Source organism: Trichechus manatus, unplaced genomic scaffold (genome assembly GCF_000243295.1).
Source record: "Trichechus manatus latirostris isolate Lorelei unplaced genomic scaffold, TriManLat1.0 scaffold00081, whole genome shotgun sequence".
Taxonomy (NCBI): Eukaryota; Metazoa; Chordata; class Mammalia; order Sirenia; family Trichechidae; genus Trichechus; species Trichechus manatus.
This window is the reverse complement of record NW_004444017.1, coordinates 507,201-525,501: the sequence shown is the minus strand read 5'-3', so window position 1 is coordinate 525,501 and position 18,301 is coordinate 507,201. Positions and strand designations below refer to the sequence as shown.

At 38.9% G+C, this 18,301-nt stretch overlaps 1 protein-coding gene across 1 annotated transcript in view; it reads left to right on the top strand.

Annotated features, from left to right (window-relative positions):
- NDUFA9 (NADH:ubiquinone oxidoreductase subunit A9) overlaps nt 1–17,551 on the top strand; it is a 37,074-nt gene extending 19,523 nt beyond the window's left edge. Inside the window, exons 8-10 of the mRNA XM_023735662.1 lie at nt 6,109–6,225; nt 10,511–10,577; nt 15,041–17,551. Coding sequence (XP_023591430.1) covers nt 6,109–6,225; nt 10,511–10,577; nt 15,041–15,211 — 355 coding nt within the window. The 3' untranslated portion in view covers nt 15,212–17,551. The remainder of the gene's footprint in view (nt 1–6,108; nt 6,226–10,510; nt 10,578–15,040) is intronic.
- The last annotated feature ends 750 nt before the right edge of the window (nt 17,552–18,301 follow it).

The following is an 18,301-nucleotide window of genomic DNA, read 5'->3' as shown; positions in this document are numbered from 1 at the left end:
AACCTTTTTGTTGAATTAACTGAAAGTCAAAAACTACGACTCAGTCTGCCAAACTGAGAGGTACCAAATTCCCTTAATAATTGATCTAGAAGCCTGTTATTCTGTGAAATAAGCTCATGAAACCTGATGTCCTATGAAAGGTGAGGATCTGATTCAACAATTAAGTGGTAGCCTAATTCCTAAAAAATACTTGCTTCTAGAGAAAATGGTACTTTATAAGCCAGGAAGCAGTGTATATAGAATATAGCATATATGCTGGTAGTATATAGTCCCAGAATTAATAATCCATACATCATTGAATTGTGTTTTACTGTAGTTATTTAATTTAGTTTAGTAAATTTGTTTTTCAGTGCAAAAAAGTGTATTGTTTTTCCATGTCAACTAGCTGAAGCAAGATGTATATCTCTCTGAGTTCCCATTTCAGTACATTAGCATACCATCAGTTACATATTCTAGGAAAACTAGTCATAAATATGTTTGTTCTCTAAACCACTAGGCTCAAAAGACATTAGGGTCTAGTTAAAAGGTACTTCGACTAGGATTTCAAGGAATAGATGAGTCAAATGGCTTTATGAACTTTGCTTGCTTACTACTCAGTGGAAATGGCTTTGGAATAAATTGGCCATTTTCTTCTTTATCTTTGCCCAGCCATTCTAGTCTCTTTGCCAGGCTCCAGTAAGTCATGCTTGTTTGGCACAGTGATGGGAATAGTGGGACTGGAGATGGCAGTATAGGCATTTTTCCTTGTAAGATTATAGATATGCCTGTTCTTCCCTTTTTGTGTCTTCAGCCCCAGGGAAAAGCTTTGCTTATTTCCCTGACACTTTGAGACTAAAGCAGAGGCAGATGACCTTAATTTTGCTCCTAGGTTTTTTGTAGTTATTAGTTATATGATGTTGGTCTGTTCTGTCTGTCGTTCTCTCATTAATTCATTTTGTTGACACAAAATACTATTAGAACTAATAAGCAATAAGGTCACAAGATACAAGGTCATTATATAAAAATCAGTTTCTATATGTTAGCAATGAACAATCTGAAAATGAAATAAGAAATTTTATTCACAATAGCCTCACAAAGAATAAAATACAAGTACAGAAACTGTACGCTGAAAATTATGTAACATTGCTGAGAGAAATTAAAGAAGACCTAAATAAATGTTCATGGATTGGAAAAGTCAATATTATTAAGATAACAAATCTCCCCAAACTGATCTATAGATTCAACACAATTTTATTAAATTTCTAGTGAGGTTTTTTTTTTTTCATAAATTGACAAATTGGTTCTATATTTATGTGTTAGTGCTTTGCAGACCCAGAATGACCAAAACCATTGGGAAAAAGAAGAGTAAAGTTGGAGGATTTAAACTTCCTTATTTCAGAACTTATTCTAAAGCTACATTTATTAAGATGGTGTGGTACTGATGTAAAAATAGACATATAGATCAGTGAAACAGAATTGAGAGTCCAAACATAAACCCTTAACCTTTATGATCAGTTGGGTTTTGACACTTCATTAGGGGAAAGGATAGTTTTTTCAACAAATAGTGTTTGGATATCTACTTGCAAAAGGGTGAACTTAGGCCCTTACCACACACCATATACAAAAACTAACTCAAAATATGTAACAGAGACCTTAATGTAAGAGTTAAAACTATAAAACTTTTGGAAGGAAAATATGAGAAAATCTTCTAGACCTTGGGTTAGGCAAAAATTTTTTAGCCATAACATCAAAAGCATAGTTCATAAAAAAAAAAAATTGATAAATTGGACTTAATCAAAATTAAAAACTTTTATGCTTCAAACGACTATCAAGAAAGTGAAAAGGCAAACTGGAGATTGGGAGAGAATATGTGTACATATCTGATAAAGAACTTATATCCAGAATATACAAAAAACTCTAAAAACTCAATAATCAGAAGACAAAACAACTCAATTAAAAAATGGACAAAAGATTTGAAAGGACATTTTACCAAAAACAATATACTAGTAGCTGGAAAGCACGTGTTCTCTGGGTGATGCAAACCATTAACATGCTCATCTGTCAACTGAAAAGAAAGACCTGGCAATCTACTTCCAAAAAATCAGCGATTGCAAGCCCTGTGGAGCACAGTTCTACTCTGACACACATGGGATCACTATGAGTTAGAGTCAACTCGACAGCTACTAGTAACTGGTAGAAAACACATGAAAAATGCTTAGCATTTACAGACAGTAACAAATGTTAGCAAGGATGTGGAAAAACAGGCACTCTCATACATTGCTATTGGAGATGTAAAGTGGTACCACTTTAGAAAACAGTTTGGCAGTTTCTTAAAAAGTTAACTAAGTTTACCATAAAATCAAAAACCCAGCCTTTTGCCTTTGGTAGATTCTGACTCATAGCCACCCTATAGGACACAATAGAACTGTCCCATGGGATTTCTAAGGTTGTAATCTTTATGGAAGCAGGTTGCCACATCTTCTGCAGAGTGGCTGGTGGGTTCAAACTGCCGACCTTTTGGTTAGCAGCCAAGCATTTAACCACTGCACCACCAGGGCTCCTCAAATTTACCATAGAGCTCAGCAATTCCACTCCTAAGTATTTACCCAAGAGGACATATGTCCGCACAAAGACTTACACATGAATGTTCATAGCATCATTATCATAATAACGTGTATTCCAGTCCCCAAATTGGAAACAATCCTAATGCCCATTGCTGATGAATGGATAAATACAGTGTGTTATACCCATACAGTGGAATACTATTCGGCAATAAAAAGGAATGTCATCCTGTCCCATGTAAAAACGTAGATGAACCTTAAAAACATGGTTAGTGAAAGAAATCAAACACAAAAGACCACATATTGTATGATTGCATTTACATGTGAACCTATAAAGGTAAATCTATAGAGACAGAAAGTAAATTTGTGGTTGCTTAAGGCTGAGGTTGGAACAAGGATTAACTATAAATGGGTGTGAGGGATCTTATTGGGGTGATGGAAAATATTCTAAAGCTAGATTATGGTGATGGTTACACAACAGTAAATTTACTTAAAATCATTTAATTGTACACTTAAGATGAGTGAATTTTATAGTATATAAATTATGCCAATAAGCAACATCATGATAAACAGAAAAGATTGAAGTTGTCAAGGATTTCATTTTACTTGGATCCACAGTCAACATCCATGGAAGCTGCTGTCAAGAAATCAAACAATCCATTACATTGGGCAAATCTGCTGCAATAGACTTCTTTAAAGTGTTAAAAAGCAAAGATGTCACTTTAAGCACTAAAGTGTGCCTGACCCAAGCCATGTGTGTGAAAGCTGGACAGTGAATAAGGAAGACTGAAGAAGAATTGACGCCTTTGAGTTATGGTGTTGATGAAGAAAGTTTAATATACCATGGACTGCCAAAAGAACGAGCAAATCTATCTTGGAAAGTGTACAGCCAGAATGCCCCTGAGAAGCGAGGATGGTGAGACTTCGTCTCACATACTTTGGACATGTTATCAGGAGGGACCAGTCTCTGGAGAAGGACATCATGCTTGGTAAAGTATAGGGTCAGAAAAAAAGAGGAAGACCGTTAATGAGATGGATCGACAAGTGGCTGCAACAGTGGGCTGGAGCATAAGAATGATTGTGGGGATGGCGGAGGACTGGGCAGTGTTTTGTTCTGTTGTACATACGGTCACTATGAGTTGGAAGTGACTCAGTGGCACCTAACAACAACAGATTATACCACAAGAGTGAATAGGATGGACAAGTTTTCTGCCTTTGTGTTGCTTATAGAATAGTGGCAAAACACACAAGTAACAATCAAGCAAAATAGTGTAAAATAAATGAAGGAAAAGGAAAGGTCAGTCAGTGAATTGAATTGGAAAGAAAACCAGGAGATGGGATGTCCTCAGGAGAGCAGAGGGAGTAGACTGGTTCAAGAGGAAGTTGGCAACTATGTTGGATGCTGTTGAGAGGTTGAGTGAGTGGCAGCGTGGATATTGGTGGTAACCTTAATTAATAGTTTCATTGGCGCAGTGGGACAAAGGGCAGACTGGGTTGAAATTTAAGTCACAGGAGAGAAAGTGGAGACAATGGGTAGGTAGCTCTTTCGAGAAGTTTTGCTGCAAAAGGGAGCAGAGGAAAGGGATAAAGAGGATGGTAGTTGAAGGTGAATATGCTGCTGAAGTAGGTCTGCCTTGGATTAGGGAGATAGTGGAGCATGTTTATGATTGATAAGAATAATCCAGGATAGAGGCAGCAGTTGAATATTCAGGAGATAAGGGAAAAAACAAAGGAGCAAAATCCTTCAATAGTTGAGAGAGGTTGGTTACAGAGTGCAAGTCGTGAGACTGGCCTGGATGGAAGGCAAACACTTCAGTTTTTACAGGGAGTTTTGCTGGGCAAGTATAGTGGAGAGGAAGGTGAAGGACAAGGTATTGCTGAGGATATTTGCAAAGGTATGCTTATAATGCTGAACCATGAAATCCAAGCTGAGGAGGACACAAGCTTCAGTGTACCTTTATCTGTCAGCAAGGTCCCTTAAATTAGTCTTCTTTGAGTTGTAGTTAATGCAGCACAAAGTGCTTTAGAGCAGTGGAAGAGCCAAGATAAATATAATTAGTTTACCCATGACGTCAATATTGCACATCATTATAAAGATTACAAGTTGTTCTTTGGCATAGCATGTATTATATGTTCTGCAATGACCCTTAACAAATCATTCTGGAATTTGAAGGAAGCCATTCAAGGGCTTTGTCTGATATTTCCTTTAACTGACATTTTCTTGTTTTTTTTTTTTATTTTTTAAATGAAAAATGTCAGAATGATGTTCTCACTGAATTACCTTTATTCAGCTCTCAGCTATCCCAGACTTCCTCAGGCAAAATGATTAGGAAAATGGGTGAAGAGATATTAAAATGCATTATAATGTGATGATAATTGATTAATTAAAGCTATGTTGTACAGATACAAAAGTATTCAGATCAATGGAATAGAAAAGAAGGTCCTGAAGGGGACCCACATATATGTAAAAATATAGTATATGATATGGGTGACGTTTCAAATTACACGGAAAGGGTAGATTATTTAGTAAAAGGTGTTGAGGCAATTGGCTAACCATTTGGGAAAAATATACATCTTTAACTTATATGCAAAAATAAGTTTTTAAAAAAAACCTTAAAAGCATTAGACAAAAATGTGTGGAACTTTATATCACTGGCGACTGCAGAAGGATTCTCTAAATATAAAACCAAACCATAAAAGAATAGAAATCGATAATTTGATTAAATAAAATGGTTAAACTTGTATAATGCCACAAAACACCATAAGCAACATTAAAAGGCAGCATACAAAAAATAAAAGATATTTCCAATTATATTATTAAAATATAAAGAATTCTTACCAGTCATTGTTGGAGACAGGGACCCCAGGAAGAAAGCAAGAAAGAAGCTACAAATGGCAAAAAAAAAGAAGAAAAAAAAAAATCTCTAGTGTTAAAGAAATGCTAATTAAAACCTTCAGGTACCTTTTTCACTTAGCAGATTGGCAAAATTGTTTATTTTTTATGATGAAGCTCATTTCTGGTGAAGGATATGCCTAACAGCATTTTGTGTACATTGATATAACGTTTTTGACAGGCAGTTTGAAAGTATTCAATAAAAGTCTTAAAATTTCAAAATGCACTCTGATCCAGTGCCATGTGTAGAAGTGTATCCTAAGTGTACAGTCATGGATAGGTACAAATATTTTCTACAAAAATGCCCGTTAGAGCATTCTTTTATAAAAGAAAAAAATTTAATATTGGTAAAATGATTTATGATTACAGGCAATGGAATATGTGCAATCATTAAACATTCAATAGAATATTTAATGCCATATAAAGATGATTATGCTGTATGCTAAATGAAAAAGACCAGAATAGAATGTATTGTATAATCTTGTATTTATGAAAACAAAAAAATGTGCATTTGTAAGGGGATAGGAAGGGTACATATTAAGTTTATTTATCTTTGGCTGGTGGGATTATGGGTGATTTTTCTTTTTGCTCTTCTGTATTTACTACAGTGCATATGTGTTTCAAATGTTATTTTGTTAAAAAAGAAAATTTGTGAGGAGCCAATCATTTGAAGAGTTATGTATTTTCTTTTTGTAGGCCGAATCGGTACCTCCTCTTCGACCTGGTGCAGTATGTCTTTGCTGTGATTCACAGACCTTTCCTTCCGTACCCTTTGCCACATTTTGCTTATAAGTAAGTGAAGTGCTTCTTTTGTGCACCTTCTAGAAGAGAGCTAACTTGATACACTTTTCCCTAATGCCCTGTAGTAGTGTAGACGAGAAACAATGTGCATTTTGAGATTTAATCAGTCCTATGCTTTAGGAGGTTAAATCTGCAGTTTTTCAAATTCTCTATTTAAAACCCACTGAGTTGTAATTTGGAGAAGGGTCTTGCTTGGGAGATTGTGTAAAGAAGCAGTCAGGTTTTCCCTCGTTTCATACCATTTACCCAGAGGTGGGAAAGGGGCCCTTCTTTATTAAACCAGTCTGATCATGTAGTTGGGGAGAGGAGCCAGGCTGATTCAGATTTGATCTTGTGGTTGCCTTGTCTTCTTTCTTTGAAGGTTCAGAATCTCGTAATTAACAGGTCATATAAGAGTATTCTGGTCAGGGGGACTTTCACATCAGATTTGCCAGAGACTGGTTTGTAAACCAATATGGCGGTTCATTCCTGCGTTCATTTGCTGGTTCATTTATTCAGCACATATTTATTGAACGCCTACTATGTCTTAGGCAGTGTACCAGGCAATCAAGATGTTACAATAAGCCCTCAAAAAGCGTACAGTGTAACGGAGTGTATCAGAAAAATACAGTGTGATGATATTTATTGAGCATGTGCTGTTTTTCAGGCTATTTACTTAGTCTCGTTTAATTCTCATAGTGACTTTATGAAGTAGGTACTCTGATACTCAGATTTAACAGATGAGAAAAGCAAGACATAGAAGGGTTAAGTCACTTCCTCAGGGTTGTAAAGTCGGGATTTGTACTAAGGTTTTTTCTTCCACTCCAAAGCTTGCATTTTTGACCGCTGAACTGTCTGCCTTGTTGATAAATGCTACAACGGAGGTAAGCTCAGGGTGCAATAGGAGACCATTGGCAGGGCATTAAGCTCAGTTGAGGAGGACTAAACCAAAACCTGAACAAGACAGGAGCAAAACCAGGTGAAGGGGATGGAGGAAGTGATGACATTCCAGAAAAAGGGAGTAGCAAGTGCATAAGCTTTGTGTGTAGGAGCTAAAAGTAATTGAGTATGGCTGGAGAGGAGGGAAGACAGTGTGAGCAAGAGTTAGTGCTGGGTAGGTTGCAGAGGTCAGGTCCTAAAGAACCTGATAATCGTGTTAAAACAGTTTGGAATTTGTTTCAAGAGCAGCAGGGAGCCTTTGATGTGTTTTAAGTTGAAGAATAGCTTGCTCAGAATTATTTTGAAATAACCATTTTTATAGTAATGTGAAAAATGGATTGGATTTTGTCAGAATCAACTTGATGGCAACGGGTCAACGGGTAAACTCTGGTGGCGCAGTGGTGAAGAGCTGCGGCTGCTAATCAAAAGGTCGGCAGTTTGAATCCACCAGCTGCTCCTTGGAAACCCTGCAGGGCAGTTCTACTTTGTCCTATAGGGTCGCTGTGAGTCAGAATCGACTCGACGGCAGTGGGTTTGGTTTTTTGGTTTCGGTTGGGCTAGTGTTTAGTAATCTAAGCAAGAAATGGATGTATTGTGTTGTTATGTGCCGTTGTGTTGATTCCAATTCCTAGCAAGAAATGGCAGCAGCCCTAAACTAAGGTGGTGGCACCAGGGATAGAGAAAAATGGATTGATAGATATTTAGGTGTTGGAGTTGAGGACTTCACCATCGAATTAATGAGAGAGAGGGAGGAACCAAGAATGGTGCCCACGTTTCTCCTAAAGGTACAATTTATTGAGACAAGGTCAGAATAGCTAACATTTATTGAGTGCCTCCTCAGTGGCAACCACTGTTACAGGCCCTTTACCTGCATTGTCCAATTTGTTCACCATATCAACTGTGTAAGTACCATTATTATTTTTATTTTACAGATAGGTTAACTTAGAATTGTTCTTTTGAAATTGAGCGGAGACTGAGGCTCAGAGAGGTTAACTTGCCAGATATTACTTACTTCATAAGCATGGATTTCACCTAAGGCAGCTTGGCTCCAGAAGTCATCCTCTTGATCTCTGTACTCAGTAAAAAGATAGCGGGTACACAAAGGAGAAAGAATGTTTTTGGGGAAGCTGATGGGTTATGTTTTAAAGATGTTGAGTTTCGTATACCTGTGACACATTGGAGACGTCCACTGGGTAGAGGTCCTGGTCTAGAGCTCAGGGAGGCACGTCTGGGCTGCAGAGAATGATTTGGACGTCATCAGCACACAGATGGTAATTGAGGCCAGGGGTGTAGATGTGTTTATAGGGTGAGTGAGAGAGGAGGACTGAGGACAGAATCGTGATGAATACTGCCATTTAAAGGGTCAGCAGAGTAAGAGAAACTTATCAAAGAGGCTGGAAAAGAGTGGTCAGGCATTGACATGGAAAATGAAGAGAGTTTGGGAGTCTAGATACCAAAGGGAAGGGAGTGATTTAAGGAGGGACGGCTGTTTTAAGAAGGAGGGTGTTACCATTACTGGACATTTTGATCAAAGATTCTGTAGAAGAATCCTGATCAAAGGGGGGAAAATGCAGAACAGAATTTCAAATTCTTGTGGACTCTAGACTTTCTCGAGCCAAGGGGGCTGGATGAACCCCTGAAACTATTGCCCTGAAAAAATCTTTTAAACTTAAACCAAAAATATCCCCTGAAGTCTTCTTAAAACCAAACAGTAGTTTTAGCTTAACTGGTAAAAAGTGTCTGCCTTGAGCATTGTACTCTTTTAAGAACTATCTGTATGGGATCAAAGTGATGACAGCAACTTGAAAGATTGGATAGGACCTTGAGGGGGGCAATGAGTTGCAGTGAGTTTATGTTAATGGAGGAGGAACAACTCAGAAAAGGAGTGAGAATGGTTGTACAACTTGAGGAAGGTAGTCAGTGTCACTGAATTGTACGTGTAGCAACGGTTGAATTGGTATCTGATTTTGCTGTGTATATTCTCAACAACAACAAAATAAAGTTAAAAAGAGAGAAAAGGAGGGCATTGCTGTTCTGTTAACAGCTGTATTCCAGTACCTGGAACAGTGCCTGGCACACAGTAGATAGTCTGTTAATATTGTGAAATGAAAATGCTGCGGAAAAGTCAAATAAGGTAAAGGACCAAAAAGTATCCACTGGAGTTAGTAATAAGGTCATTGGTGACCATGGTGGTTTCAGTCTGGTGTAAGCCGGATTGCAGTGGGGTACTTTCATGGTTGTACATACAACAGAGAGTTAGAGATGGGATCATTTTCATCAGCATACAAACACATATTGCCCACTGAAGACTCTAAAGTAGAAGCCAGAAGGGCTCTGTTAATGTAGGACCAGAGCATAGAGTCGGAGGTTTGTAAGGAGGGTTTTTGTTTAAACTATAGTAAGCCCAATAAATTGCCTTTTTCTGTCATTGGGACAGGTTGTCTGGAATCTGAGGCTTTATATGTTGCTAAAGAAATTCTGACCAATCTTCAGCTTCCTTTTTCATTTATTTATACCACTCAGTTGGAATGGTGATTGTCAGCCTTTTAAAAAACTGTGGAGCCCTGTGTTCAATGAATTTTTACATAATGGCCCACTGGGTAAATCAGATAAAAGCGGAGCTGGTCTGGTTGTAGTGATGGGTGATATTAAGAGCACTTTCCCCGTCTCCTTGACTCACTCCTCTGTGGGGATCCCAAGGAATTCCTAGCATTCCTCAGACACTAATGTAAAACCCACTGCCCTGAGGATACTTAAGACAGTAATTCAGGTGACACGTAAGGAAAACCCTCAGTTTTCATTAGCAGAGAAGAGAGGGCATTGATCAAGATAGGTCACCCCTCTTGTCCTGGGTTTTATATTCTCTTCCTGCTTTGAGTCATAGGTCTTGGCCTTTTCCTTACTTTTTGTTCCTAGAGGTCGTTGCTCTCAGGGATTGAATTTTATATTTTGCACACCACTCAGCTTGCCCCGTGTCCTTAATTAATAGCAGCATATTTGAATGTCGGGGCTTAAGGTAGAATAGAGTTTCACAGACTTTACTGAATACTGGATCTCTTTTGTTTGTTTTGCCGTTGTTGGTTTTGTTTCATTTTTTTACTTTAAGGTTCATTGTCTCTTTGGTGGGGAGAATGTTATAGCAGTCAGGCTGGGTTGGGTTGAAAGGAAATAGGGACTAATAAGCAGAAATAACCTCACAGGTGCCAAGATTGGTTATTTTCTTAAAAAAAGTAAAAATGAAGAAGACAGCAAATTCCCATTTCTACTGGAGGCTTTCTTCCTATAGTTCTTATTGGCTAGCTTAAATATTGGGTATGGAGACACTTTTTACATGTTCCTTATTTATTCCTTTTTCCAGATTGATAGCAAGACTCTTTGAGATAAGTCCGTTTGAGCCCTGGACAACAAGGGATAAAATGGAGCGGGTGAGTTGGAGTGTGGTGCACATCAGCTTGGGCGGATGCTAAGCAGAGAGCTGCGGAGAAGGATGAGATTGAATTCATTTGTGTTTGCTTGCTCGCATGCTTGGATTCTTTTTCATGCTCTTGTCTGATGTTTTTTCTCTCTGAGGTCAGCTCCTCTACTTGTGCACTGGGTCGCCTCTACTCTCAACCTACTCCAGGGTTGTTCCTCCATTGTCTTCTCAATTTTTCTTTGTCTGCTGGACTGTTCCTATCAGCATATAAGCAAACCCTAATAGCTGCCTTATTTTTGAAAAAGGCAAAAATCTTCTTCTCATTCTATGCCCCATCTAGCTACTGCTCTGTTTATCTATGTTCCTTTACATTATAACTCCTCCAAAGAGTTGTCTGTACCTGCTGCTGATGGCTTCTCCCCTCATTCTTTCTTTAACCCATTCCAATCAGACTTTTATTCGTGTCTCTCCCCTAAAACCGCTCTCTTCAAGGCCACCTCTGATCACCATGCTGCCAAATTCAGTAGTCAGTTCTCCGACCTCGTTTACTCCATCTGTGAACGGCGTTTGTCAGAGGGGGCTGTTCTCTCCTGCTTGAAAGCCTGTCTTTCCATCTAGATTCTGGCCTACTCTACATTTTCTTGCTTTTCCTCCTGTCACTAGGCCATGCTTCTCAGTCTCACGATCTCTAAATGTTCGTGTACCTAAGGACTCTGTCCTCAGCCCTTCTCTTTTCTATCTTTACGCATTTTCTAAATGACCCTCCCCTAGGCCCATGCTTGCTCCAGTTGCTGTCTGTAAGCTCATGGCCACAGTTTTATCTCTAGCCCTGATTCCCCCCTGTGCCCGCCTGAGCTTCAGACTCTTAAAGTGCTCGGCTGCTAACTAAAAGTTCGGCGGTTAGAACCCACCAACTGCTCTGCAGGAGAAAGATGTGGCAGTCTGCTTCTGTAAAGATTACAGCCTTGGAAACCCTATGCGGTAGTTGTACTCTGTCCTATGGAGTTGCTATGAGTCAGAACTGACTGGATGGCAATGGATATAATCATCTGAAGGAGTCCCTGGGTGATGCAGACAGTTAAGTGCTTGACTACTAACTGAAAGACTGGCAGTTTGAACTCATCAGAGGCACCTCAGAAGAAGAAAGTCCTGATGATCTGCTTCCAAAAGGTCACAGTCTTAAAAACCCTATGGAGTACAGTTCTACTCTGCACACAGAAGATCACCATGAGTTGGAATCGACAGAAACATAATATGTCCATGAATAGAACTTCAAACCTGCTTCTCTCCTAGTCTCTCTCATCTCAATTTACTCTGTTGCTCAGGCCAAAAATCTAGGAATCTCCCTCAATTTCTTTCTTTTCCTTAACCAGTCTGGATCCAAACCAACACTAGCCAGTATGTTGCCACTAGCAACATCTGACTGTTGAGCACCTGAAATGTGGCTTTTACTACTGTAGAAATAAAATTTTAATTTTATTTAACTTAAATTGCCACATTTGGTTAGTGGCTACTGTAGTGGATAACACAGGTCTAGACCATCACCAAGTACTATTGGGGCAGTCCTCAAACTATGTGACAAATCTTGGTAGTCCTCCCTGTCCCTACCTTTTTATTTAACTTCTAATTATAATAACATTGAAAATATGAAACTAACAAAAGTAGGGTGGATAATTGCCTCCACTGTATGCACTCTAATCCAAGCTTCTATTCTTATTCTCTCAACCACTCTCCTGAACAGTGTGTTGAACGCCAAAGCTCTGGCTCTTCCCTTCTTACTTGCTGCCTTCCATACTCGTCTTCCTCATTGATCATTTGCCCACTGTATGTAGAAGTGTTTCTATGGAAGATACAAAGTAAAATAAAAATACTATACTGTTTCTACCTTTGAAGACCTGTAGACCTCATATTGGCAAGAAGCAGCCAAATTGTCTTCTGAATGTAACCTAAAAGCTAACGTGTAGAGAAGATGAGAAAATAGGCCTTAGGCATCAGATGTGAGGGCCACAGTCATCCTCCCCTCTGAATGTCTGTGTGGAAACCTGAGACCATTCTGAAGATGTCCCTTCTATGTTTGTGAGAGATCTGGCAGACGGACCGATTGTCAGAATGCCTCAGTTTATTTTACACTAATGTGCCTCATACATTTGTAATTGAGAACATGTTGATATAATAAGCTAATGGGTTTTGAATTTAGTTTGGAGACTGCCTTACAGCACTCTACTAAAAGAATTGCAGACTCTCGGTTGGGGAGGGTGAGGGATTGATGCTGCTGTATATGCAAATTGATTCTGTTTGTATACTTTTGCATGATATGGGACCTGGATTTTTGGATTTAGTTTTTAAGCTCTATAGTAAGCTCTGTGTTAGTCAATCAGGTTAAGTATAGCTGGAATGAAAAGGTAACAGTTTATCTTTTAATAGGCAGTGAATAAGTACTATATTATCTTCATATTTCAACAGAAACTGAGGCAGAAAAATCTGTGTTCACAGAACAAGCACAAGGGAGAACTGGGGAATCGGCTAGTTCTGCTTTGTTGTTGTTGTTAGTTGCTGTCAAGTCGACTCCAACTCATGACAGCCTTATGTATAACAGAATAAAACATTGCCGAGTCCTGTGCCAGCCTCACAATTTTTGGTATACTTGAGCCCATTGTTGCAGCCACCGAATTAATCCATCTCATAGAGGGTTTCTTTTGTTTTTGCTGACCCTCTACCAAACATGATGTCCTCTTCTAGTGAAGTTCTACTTTAGCCTCTATTTAATTCCTGAACCCTCCTGTGAAGCCACCTCTGGCAGATGTAATTGATGACTTCTGCTTCTCTCCTTGGGGCTTATTTCTGTTTAGATCTGTAGAATGGCTCGTCTAGAGCCCGTGTCTTGTGCTCATGGATAGTGCCAGGCACCTTTGATCTGAACTTTGATGACCTTGCCTTTTCCTTTTTTAAGCCCTCTTTGTATGTTCTACAGAGCCCTGATGGTGCAGTGGTTAAAGTGCTTGGCTGCTAACCAAGAGGTCAGCGGTTCAAGCCTGCCAGCTACTCTGTGGGAGAAGGATGTGATGGTCTGCTTCTGTATAGGTTTACAGCCTTGGAAACCTTATGGGACAGTTCTGCTCTGTACTATAGGGCTGCTATGAGACAGAATCGATTCAATGGCAGTGGGTTTGGTTTGGTTTTGGGTTTCTGTGTTCTACTTTTAGGGAGTCCCAGGAATCAAAAACTGCCACATATTCTTGGAAAGCAGTTAAGTCTCAGTAATGGGGGTGTCCTAGTGAAAGCACTAGACTGACAATCCAATAGAAATTAAAACAAAAATTTTATTGAAGGAATAATTTTATTTCATGAAATAGAGAAATGTGGCTTTCAAAAAGACTGCAGCACTGTCTCCCTTACAAAGAGAACAGCAGGGTATTTAATAGCCAGAGTAAACAAGGGCAAACGGTTTTACATCAGAGGGTGCAGGGGAAGGAAGGGGAAATTTACAAGGGGTTGTTAAACTACAAATTTTCTTAACATCAGTTTCTAGCCTAACAAATCCCTTTTTCCTGATACAGTTTGACTAAGGCAATATTTCTAATGTTAGACATATAAACATTCTTGATGTGGGGGTTTAGTGATGGACTGCAGGCTGAGTCAAACCTAGCTGGAGTCCTTGAAATGTAAAATGGACAGTTTAGTTAGGAAAGAGTGAAGATTAAATCAGCTCTAAATCTGAAGCCTTTTGAAATGTAAACATCACCCATGAGGCTAAGAGGGAATGAGTTAGGGCCCAGGCATTCACTGGGTGAATTCCCTGAAAGCACTTAAGATAGCAATTTTTATTTATATAAGTTAAAGCTCAAATCTCTGCACTCTTTGTTTTACAGGTAAGGCTTTTATAGCTGCGATCTGCTTCCTTAGTTTAACAAACTTAGTCTCTACGTAGTTTTAAATTTATAAAGAACTAGCAGAAATACAGTGGAAAAATCCCAGTGAGTGAAGATTTAATTTGGGAGTCAGGATGTAGAATTAAGACTTGATATATACCTGTCTTGGCTGTAAAGTTATTTATAGTCTCTAACTTTATTCAGTGTATCAGTTCTATATTCTGACCTCCAGCTGACCAAGTCACCTTTTCTGGTACCAGCTGTGTAAACAACAGGCACTGAGCAATTCTTTATCTAGGTTAAAAATTCCGACTCTTGCCTTCTGTTTTTCAAGCAATGAAACTTTGACAAAAAGGCCGAATGGTTTCTTAAGGAGATTAGAAACGAAAACCTTAAGTTTAATTCAGAATGGAGTTTTTAATTTAGGTCTGAAATCACCCAATTTAGATATGCCAGCACCCCAATTTCTAAGATTCAAATCCACAGGATTCAGGTTAGTTTTAAATTTTTAAATGTTTGTTAACTGCTTAAATGTTTGTTAGGATAATATTCGTTATTCTTGGCCAGTTTTCAGTATTCTCTGTGGTTCTTTGTTTATTCAAAGGTTCACCTCACAGACATGAAATTGCCTCACCTGCCTGGCTTAGAAGACCTTGGCATTCAGGCAACACCCCTGGAAGCCAAGGCCATCGAGGTGCTGCGTCATCATCGCGCGTACCGCTGGCTGTCTTCTGAAATGGAGGATGTGAAGCTGACCAAGACAGTCAACATTTAGTGGCCCTGTGCAGCCCTTGGTTTTTGGTGTCATTCAGGTTCACCTGGCTAGCAGCCATCTACTTTCTTCAGAGAATCTTGCACATAGTGAATAAGATCTATTAAAATGTCTGAGATTAATTTCTGCAGCAGCATTTTGTTTTTTGATTTATTGAAGAAGAAATTCAGTCGCTTAGAAGTTGAGCATAGCTTCTTGTAAATACATGTATATGTATCATTTATTCTCTCAAATACTGGGGGGCAGGTTATGTCAAGCCATTTCTAGCATATGTTCTGGAAGATAAAGACCTCTCTTTAATGTTAAATTATTGTGAAGACCCCAAGTGATAGGTGATTATCTTAATATCCATTAATTGAGAAAATATACAATGTCCTATACTAATCTGAATTTATTCACACTTAAGATTTTTCAAAATTTATCTTAATGATATCTACATACATTTGAAAAATAGTAGTAAATATACATAAAAACCTTGTGTATAGACATGGATTCTAAAGCCCCTTGCAGTAACTCCATAGTCTTCTACTTGGATCTGAGCTGAGGCCTCCATCCTCATGCTGTTAGGACCATATCTGGATTACTGTCTAGATTATACATGGATGTAGATAGATTCTCTCCTGTGAAAAGGAGATGTCACAGCCTCTCTGTCATTGATGCAATGTTTGAATTAGGACTTTTTCCTTATGTTGTTCATGTTGCAGCCAAGAACCAGATGAATCGTTGCTTTAGTACTGGCTAATCCCTTAGTGTGGTAGGACTGAAAACTCCCATATTCTGTGGTGAAGCCAACACACCACCATCCTTGGTGACCCAAGGTTGCACTCCATTCCACTAGACTTAGTTCGCTGATCATTAGGACGAGATGTCAGTAAAAGCCCTATCCAGTCATAGTAATGCCCATGTCATCTTTACAGAGACAGGGACATGAATGTTGAAGGTGCATTCTCTACCCGCCCACTCCATGCAGAAGAATCTTTTTGTCCCCAAACGAACAAAAGTGTCCATGTACCAGCAGCGTCAGCATCATGTAGGAACTTGTTAGAAATGCAGAATACCAGGCCCTACTCCAGACCTACTGAATCAGAATCTGCACTGTAACGAGGTCCCCGGGAGATTTGTATGCACATTAGAGTTTGAGAAGCACTGGTCTAGAGATCACCTGCATCAGAGTTCAGGGGGATGCTTGTTACTAATTTAGCTTTCTGAGCCCCATCCCAGATCTACTGAATCAGAATCTCTGGAGGTGGGGCCTGGGAATTTTATTTTTATCAAGCATGTCAGTTTATTTGCATGTACATTAATATCTGAGAATCAGTGGGCTGGGGAAAGGAGCCCAAGTCCATCTTCACTTTTTTTTTGTCCTTTAGATAGAATATCTCTTGTTACTTTGGGTGCTGGCCACAAGCAGGCCAGTAGGCACACAGGGTTTGATTTTAAAAGAAATAGTAATTCTGTAATGTATAGTGTCCTCTTTTACAGTATTTCTATGTTCTAGCAATACTGTTTTTCATCTCTTTAAATTTTATTATAACCCATGATGCTAAATACTTGGTTTCTCTAAAAGCATAATTCAACCAGGATAGTTTTACTTTCCTATCACATCCAGTACCCCCTTTTGTATAAGAAATATTTTGTAATACACCCTTTATTATTCTGATATGAAGATTATAGTTACTATATAACCTATCTACACATGTAATCAAAAATAATATACCGTATATAATCAAGAAGTTTAAAGGAAAATAATACATAATAGAATAATATCTATCTCAGTGTATAGATGTGTGAGCACAACCACACCCAAAGTACAGTGTTGTCAGTTGCCTGCACCCGTATGGACAGTTGTCATAGAAGCAACAGGGACAAATGCAGACTGTTGTGATACAGGTGTAGGTTGTATCGGCCACTTAAATACCATGAACAGCATTCATACGTCAACTTCTTAAACAGTGAACAACTTCTTGTAAAGCTCAGAACAAAATATGAACCTCCCTATATTTACATTGTACTCGCTTTTCTAGAAAACTCAGCATATATTAAACTATACCAACAATCTTCTATATGTATCTGTACAACAGTCTAATTTCAGATGACAATGAATGGGTTTTTGAAAGTCATGTAGAATGTGTTTCAGTCCTTAATTTGTGTCTTCTGATTTACACACAGTGATGTGTCTACTATTCCTGGTTCTCACTCACTAAATGCCCATAGTGCTCCTCCGTCACTGTGATACAATTCAATCCATGCCAGCTTGTCTTAGTCATCTAGTGCTGCTATAACGGAAATACCACAAGTGGATGGCTTTGACAATCAGAAGTTTATTCTCTCACAGTCTAGTAGGCTAGAAGTCTGAATTCAGGGCACCAGCTTCAGGGGAAGCCTTTCTCTCTCTGTTGGGTCTGGAGGAAGGTCCTTGTCATCAGTCTTTCCCTAGTCTAGGAGCTTCTCTGCTTAGGGACCCTGGGTCCAAAGGATGAGCTTTGCTCCCGGCACTGCTTTCTTGGTGGTATGAGGTCCCCGTGTCTCTGCTCACTTCTCTCTTTTATATTTCAAAAGAGATTGGCTCAAAACACAGTTCAATCTTGTAGATTGAGTCCTGCCTCATTAACATAACTGCTGGTAATTCCATCTCATCAACATCATAGAGATAGGATTTACAACACAGGAAAATCACATCAGATGACAAAATGGTGGACAATCACACAGTATTGGGAATCATGGCCTAGCCAAATTGGTATACATAATTTTGGGGGAAACAATTCAATCCATGACACAGCTATACATAGATTTGGGTTCAAATATGAACTCCACCACTTCTTAGCTGTGAGATCTCGGACAAGTCACCCAACTTCTCTTTCTCAGCCTCAATTTCCTTGTCTGTAAAATGAGGATGATAATACTGACACCGACATTTTGGGATTGTGATGAGGAATTAAATGAGCTAATGCGTGTAAAATGCTGAGCCTGGCATATAGGAAGCAGTAAATAAATGTTATTTAGAAGGCCTGGTGGCTCAGTGGTTAAGCGCTCAGCTGCTAACTGAAAGGTCAGCAGTTTGAACCCACTAGCCACTCTATGGGAGAAAGATGT